Genomic DNA, 7,280 nt, shown 5'->3' on the forward strand with positions numbered 1-7,280 from the left:
CAAAAAGGACCAGAGAACCTTTGTTGGAAACCAGTAACCATACATCGTTGCTTGGTGAAGAAGGTATCTTCTTTTGACATAGAAGAAATTTCAAAAAACTTTAGGAAGAAAAGAATCAGTTTCTAACATCCTGATTTTTCTTTTGATATTACTTTTTTGACCATGCTATTACTTTTTTCCCCCTGTAGTAAAGTTTTAAAAATATCTTTCCAAATTAAACGTAGTGTTCCGCATTCTCAGATTTTACCAATTATTTTCACTGATAAATTCCCTGATTTAAAAAAAAAAAAAAAAAGTCATTCTTTTTTACTGATTTACACCTGTTTTTCAGTTCAAATCCCTGTTAACTGGCATAAGTGGGGAATGGCTCATGGCTCATTTCCCCACTCATGCCAGTTAACAGGGATTTGAACTGAAAAACAGGTGGTGCTGGTAAGCTAAAAGTGCTGCTGTGCTGGTTACCTGAGGCACAGGTTTCTGGTCCGGAGGGAAGATGGGGTGCAGGAGGCAGCTACATGGGGAGTGGGGTGGTGGCTGCACAGGGGCCAGTGCTGGAGCCAGTGCCTGAGGGTGCAGGGGTCCTGGCTCTGACCCCAGCCAGGCCTTGGGAATTGCTCCCAGGGCAGGCAGGTCTGAGCTGCACTGGTGGCTGCACTGGCGGTGGCTCTGGCTTCGGCCCGGGCACTGGGAGCTGCAAGCACCACCGGGGTGTGGGCAAGTGGAAGAGCCTGGCCCTGCTCCCTGGAGGTTGGAGCTGGTGATGGCACTGGACTCTTCCCAGTGCTCAGGGCAGGTGGTGGCCTGCTCTTGTCCCACGTGTAGATCCAGGGGCATGCAACCCCCCGGGAAGAATCCAGCACAGCCGCCCAGGGGGTGCATAGCAGCAAGAGCTGTGCTGCCATGTCCTGCACCCACTGATGGCTCCCCCCACTTTGCTCCCTGGTGTGGCCCCAGGAGCGACAGACAGGCTGCGCTGCACCTCTCCTCCCACGCCTTCTCTAGTCCCAGTCTTACTCCCTCCTTCCCTCAGCACTTTTTCTCTTTCTCTCCCCCCCCCCCCGATTAAACTGAGGAAACGGTTACAATGTTTAATTCCCCCTGACATTGTTTAGCAGGGAAGGCTTTTCCTTGCTGTTCCCAAAAACAGGTTCCCCCAGAGCCTGTGAGAGCACTGGTGCTCCGCCACAGCCAGGATCCGCTGCCTGCATGCCCCTGTGACCTTGTAGGTTCTGCAGACGGGGATGTGCAGGGAGTGTATTGCAGCTGTGCCCCACCCTGGCCCCATGCTGTCACCACCCCACAATTACAGGCCCGAAGCAGCTTTCCACCTAGTTGCGTGGGTTCCTGGAGCTGCGTTGGGGGTTGGGATCTTGGGGTGGTGGCTGGGATCTTGGGGCAGGGCTGGGGCACACCTAGAAGCCACCACTGAGCCTTGTTGTGGGGCTGCAGTGCCCAGAAGGAGGAGAGGGGTGCTGCAAACCCTGTGGAGGAGGCTCAGGAGGCTGAGCAGGGGAGGCAGGGGCAGGGGGCAGCCACATGTCACTGCCAAGCCTGCCAAGTGGGAGGAACTTAGCCTCCCTCTCTCCTCTTCTGTTCCCTCTCCCAGCTCAGGCCATGCAGCCTGCAGATGGGGGAGGAAGAGGGGTGGACCTGCCAGTAACTCAACAGCCTGCCATGCACTTGGAAGCAGTGGCCAGGACTAGGCTAGGGCTGGGGGAGGTGGAGGGTGCTGGGGCACCCCTGTCCCATGCTAGCCTGCAGCTTGCCCTGGAATGTCTGTGCAGTGGCAACAGCCTCCAGCCCTGCTAGCTTGGTGTGGGATGTAGCAGGGCTGCACAGTGGAGCAACATGTGGGCAGTGGTGGGAGCTCTGGTGAGGGTGTTGCATCTGGGGTTGGGCAGGGAGCTGGGGTTTGGGGCTGACCTCTGTGGAACTCCCCATCTGACTGCGGTCTCCATGGAGATTGGCCCTCTGCTCTGGATGCAGTGCCCACACCAGGGCTTCTACCGCTGCCCCAGTGCTGCTATGCTCCGTGTTGAGCCAGCAGGGCTGGGGGCTGCCACTGCTGTGCAAGCATCTTGCAGCAAGCTAACAGACTGGCATGCAGCAGAGGTGCCTCAGTGCTACCTGGTGGGCCAGAGGGCGAAATTGCTCTGTGGGCTGGATCTGTCCCGCAGGCTATATTTTGCTCTGCGGTCTAGGCACATATGAATCTGAACAGATGGCAACAGTTTTATGGATTAAGAATTTATTCCGGGCCCTATTGATTAGTGTAAACAAAAGTCTCTGCTATGAAAGTCACTCTTTGCCTTTCCTGTTTGGTATTAGCTTAAATTCAGAAGGAACAGGAATAAGTCTGAAGAGATAATAAGCCAAAGGAACTATTTTTTAAAGAAAATTTTAAGACCTAGTGGAGAGCTTTTAAAGAGAAACCAAAATGGGTGGTGGGTTTTCATTTTAAATTGCAAGCTAAGATGATAAAGGCTGACAAATAATTTGTTCAAAAACTTTAAATTTTAACAGTGAAACCTAGTACAAAGCCATCCCCATCAAAAAGGCTCTGTTCTAACAGCGTGGAGGTTCCAGTTTCTAGCTCAGAGAATACACAGCCAATTAATTCCCCTTCCATAGACCATCAACCTGAGAAGACCACACAGCTACAAAAAACTGCTACTAACGTGGCTCCATCAGTTCAACCTGTTCCATTGTCTGATGAGAGAGAAAAGCCAGTCTTGAAATCAGAACCTCCAACAGCCTCTTCAGTTAAAACACGTATGCAGAAACTGGCTGAACAGCGACGTCGCTGGGATGATATTGGTATGTTCTATTCCATATGCAGAAAATAATTAGGGGTGCACTGATAGAGATTTTGGGGGCTGATACCAATAGCCAATATTTAAGGAGGCATATTGGCTGATACTAATCTGATTTCTGGTACAGCTGTCTCCAGCTGGTAAGTCTGGTGTGGTGGAAGGGGAGAGGCGAAGGAAGGGGCCTGGTGTGGGGGGCAGATAAATGCCCCTCACGGTGAGAGAGGGAGGAGGGGCTGGGGGTGCACTGATAGAGATTTTGGGGGCTGATACCAATAGCCAATATTTAAGGAGGCATATTGGCTGATACTAATCTGATTTCTGGTACAGCTGTCTCCAGCTGGTAAGTCTGGTGTGGTGGAAGGGGAGAGGCGAAGGAAGGGGCCTGGTGTGGGGGGCAGATAAATGCCCCTCACGGTGAGAGAGGGAGGAGGGGCTGCCCATGGGTTGGGGCCCCCAAATTTCACCGCTACCCTGCTTCCACCACCACTAGCTGCCCAGCGCTGCCCCGGCTCAATGACCTGCCTCCACCCATGTGCCGGGAAAAGCCAGGGCTGCACGGGGCAGCTGGCGGCAGCAGTGCTGGGAGCTGAACTGCGGTGAAATTTGGGGTGTGCCCGTATGCAGATCTGGGGGGCACATGACACCCCCCCCCCCCACCCCCCCCCCACCACCCTGGGCACGCAGCAGCCAACCCACCCCCAAAAGTCATGGCCCTGCCCCATCCCTCGATGTGGGGGGTGTTGATCTTCCCCCTCCCCCACACACCCCTTCCTTTCCCCCTCTCCTACCACAATGGACTGACCAGCTGGAGGCAGCTCTCCATGCTGCGGGCTCTGCTCCTCACTGCCTGAGTGTCGAAATGTGGCTGTGTGTAGCACGGGCATTTATTGGTTGATATCTGATGCATCAAATTTTCTTTATATCGGTACTGATTCGATATCGGACCAATGTATCAGGGCACCTCTAAAAATAATTAAAAACTTAGGGAATTTATCTGTGTAAATCAACACAACAAAGTCCTTGCTGTGACTGTTTATAGGACTTCTTTATAAAACCATTAATATGCCACTAACGCTATGGTGAAAAAAAAAGCTGCTGCCCAAAAGAATGGAAAGCAGTTGAGCACTGTCCCCCTCCCCCTCCCCCCCATTTTATTTATTTTTAATCTTATGCTTGTCTTGTGTCTGGCATTATAGATTTAAGTGATTGGCTCCATGATAAGCTGGAGTCTAGTTAAATAACCTGCCAGTGTCTTTACAAAATTATCAGTTTAATTAACAATTGTATTGCATGCTAATTTTATTTAACATATGTTAAATGCCTCTGATAAGATGTAAAAAGTTTGCCGTTTTTAGTGTGTGGGGTTTTTTTTTTAAGTTGTGTACTTCTGTTTAATCTTTTTCAGATGGATCTGAAAGTTCTCACCTGTCTCCCCTCCAGTCAAAAGAACCAGCTGTGTCTCCACCCAAACAACCATCTCTTGCTCTGGCAAGCGATACTCCAGTTGGGAGAAGAGGCCGTTTAGCTAACCTTGCTGCTACAATTGGTTCCTGGGAAAATGACCTAAGTCATCCATCTGCAAAGCAAAACAATACACAAGAACAGCCTGGTACTACTTGTTTATCCAAATTGTCCACTACAAGTGGAGCATCTGCTAGAATCAATAGCAGCTGTGGAAAGCAGGCAGCTGCATCCTGTCCTCAAAGGGCTGTTGAGGAGTGTAAAGCAGGAAGCTGCATCCTGTCCTCAAAGGGCTGTTGAGGCATCTATAAATAAACCAGCAACCTCTAAGATATCGGTGAGTGATCGGTGTTAAGTAGTAGCTAACCTGATAGGGTTTTTCTTGGATGAATATTAACTCTTACTGTCTAATCTGAATGTTGGGAATGATTGTCCTTGACATAATAAAGTAACTTAGTTTTAAAATTGAGGGTTTTGTTTATTCTATCTTAATACTTTAATCGTCTAATATTTTAAAGGGTATCACGAGCTGTTTTATAATTCTAACTGTAAAATAAGACTGCTGGTGACTGTGGAAGAGACGTAGCTTCAGACTATGCAACTGCCACTCCTTTGTTTGGTCAGCAGTGGGGGACTTGAAAGAGTGACGCGCATAGCATCTTTAGTTTGCCTTGCATGAATCCGTATCTGAATCTCGCTCTGAGAAGCTAGTTATTCATATAGTTGATTGTGACATTATATTAAACTCTATAAAATGCAAGTCGGCTGTCTGAAATGAATGTATATAATGGTCAGCATTCAGTGTATGAAATTACAATGAGCTTGTTATTGTGAATTATAAAAGGTCCTTGCAAATGAAAAAACATTTGCAAAAAGACAAGATCATCTATCGAAACTCAATTATATTAAATCTAAAAAAAATCCTTTACTAGTTTTTATGTCTCTTATTGCTCTCTTGGCTTTGGTGATAGAATGTTGCTATATGCAGAATGTTTTCATAGCGCCTCTCTTGAGTGGAATGAAGAATATGTGGTTTCTCTGTTGGTTTAAGTGTTGAATGATCTTTCTTTCCCTCTTCAGGGATCAAATAATTGCATAGTAAAATCCTCCAGAGTCGCTGCTCCCAATCTGAAGGAAACCAAGATACCAAAAGTGTTAAAGGAGAATCCCTGCAGTCCCCAGAAAACAGAGGGACTTAAACCAGCAGTAAAACCAGCCTTATCTCAGCCAATTCTTTCCAAAGAAGAGCCAGTCAAAGGAACACATGTGCAACGTGAACATAAGGATAAGCCAGCCACACCGGGTAAGTGACTGAGAGTGATAAGGTACTCCTATGGTTTAAAACCCTCCCAAAAAACAACTTATTGTAAACACATCTTTCAATTGCACTAATTCTTCCTTTCCAGAGTCAGTTACCTACTAATTTATATTAATCTCTACCAGGTAATGGCTAGCTGTTGTGAATGTGGGATTTCTAGCTTCTATCTATTAATAATTTTATTTAAGTATCCAAATGATAGGCTTCATTTATAGGCTTCAATGATAGGCTTCCAAAATCTGATTTTTGGACATGGTTTGACTAGTGTTCCCCGGAACCACTTCTTAAACTCTGAGGTAATCTGTCCATAGATGCTCACAGGTATATTTCAGTCCCTCTCAAATGAAATCTAATTGACTTATTACTTGCACAGTACTAAATCTTATATGTTTTTGATATACATAGGGAAAGAACTGTTGAATTTAGAATCTACACAGTTATCAATACATCAGACACTCATTCATTACCAAGTCACTAGGGTCATAAAAATACCAGACAGTCTTCATGTTCCCTTGTACTTGTATGATACTAAAACATTGTTTTTGTTTAAGGCTTTTTTTTTTTTTTGTAGTATTCCTCAGACTTGAGACTGGTCTTGAGACCTGAACTCTTGGGAGGAATAGCAAAGTAAATTGCAGAACTAAGTCTGTTTTCCAGACACCCAAAGAAAATAGATGCTAATGGTCTCAAGTAGTTTCTTAAATAAATACCAAACAGCATTTCCAACTTGCAGCATGATCAGTTCAGGAATACTTTGTGCTAGCATATGTAAACTCTGATTCTGAAAAGAGCACAGAAGGAAGCAGGTCAACTTTAATATCTATCAGCTGATAGATCATGACATTTTAGTGAGCATAAGATGCCTGTCTATTCGGACTTAAGCTGCTTTGATACCCTTTGAGATGAGAGCAAAAGTTAAATCCCTAGAACGTTAAAAAGTATAATGGACTAAAGTGAACAAAACAGAAGGTTTTGCGAAACAGCTGCATGTTTTTAATGTTCTAAATTGTAAGGATACATGGTAGTTTTGTAGTGCCCAGACTGTTGTTCTTGTAGGGGGATCAGGAATTAAGCCCTTCCTGGAACGTTTTGGAGAGCGCTGTCAAGAACATAGTGCACAAAGTCCTGTTACATCTACTGGATACAGAACGCCCATTATTACACCAAATACAAAGACAATCCAAGAGAGACTTTTCAAACAAAATGAAAACTCCTCCACTGCCAGTTTAGCACAGCAACTCAAACAGGTATGGTTTGCTAGATTTCAACAGCTTGTCTGTAAATTTCAGGAATTGTTTTTAATATTTCACCTCTGCTGAGGAATTCGAACTTAGAGCTGTATATTATATTATGTCAGTTTTGACAAGAACATATTTTAGACTAACCATATAACTCTCCTTTGCTTAGGAGCGTGAAAAAGAACTTGCTTGTATTCGTGGCCGGTTTGACAAGGGAAATTTGTGGAGTGCTGAGAGAGGTGAACATTCAAAAAGCAAATTTCCAGAAACCAAAACGGTAATGTAGTGGGATATAATGTAGTAGGTACTAGCCAATTGCCTGTCAAGAATGACTGGGGGGGTGGGGGGAAAGAATGGACGGGGATGGAGCCCCGTGCCGGCCCCACCCCCGCGTTTGGGCCTGCTGCCCCCTTCCCTCCTGCTGCTTGGGGCCTGGGCCTAGCCCCCCCC

At 46.4% G+C, this 7,280-nt stretch overlaps 1 protein-coding gene across 1 annotated transcript in view; it reads left to right on the plus strand.

Moving 5' to 3' along the window:
* LOC102382954 (anillin-like) overlaps positions 1 to 7,280 on the plus strand; it is a gene marked incomplete at its 3' end in the record, with an annotated part of 15,747 nt that overhangs the window by 3,393 nt on the left and 5,074 nt on the right. Inside the window, exons 2-8 of the mRNA XM_014518622.2 lie at positions 1 to 63; positions 2,524 to 2,817; positions 4,219 to 4,484; positions 4,531 to 4,611; positions 5,355 to 5,577; positions 6,649 to 6,839; positions 7,000 to 7,107. The exon at positions 1 to 63 is cut by the window's left edge and continues 100 nt beyond it. Of these exons, the coding sequence (XP_014374108.2) occupies positions 1 to 63; positions 2,524 to 2,817; positions 4,219 to 4,484; positions 4,531 to 4,611; positions 5,355 to 5,577; positions 6,649 to 6,839; positions 7,000 to 7,107 (1,226 nt within the window). The remainder of the gene's footprint in view (positions 64 to 2,523; positions 2,818 to 4,218; positions 4,485 to 4,530; positions 4,612 to 5,354; positions 5,578 to 6,648; positions 6,840 to 6,999; positions 7,108 to 7,280) is intronic.

This window comes from Alligator sinensis, unplaced genomic scaffold, assembly GCF_000455745.1.
Source record: "Alligator sinensis unplaced genomic scaffold, ASM45574v1 scaffold86_1, whole genome shotgun sequence".
NCBI classification, from domain to species: Eukaryota; Metazoa; Chordata; order Crocodylia; family Alligatoridae; genus Alligator; species Alligator sinensis.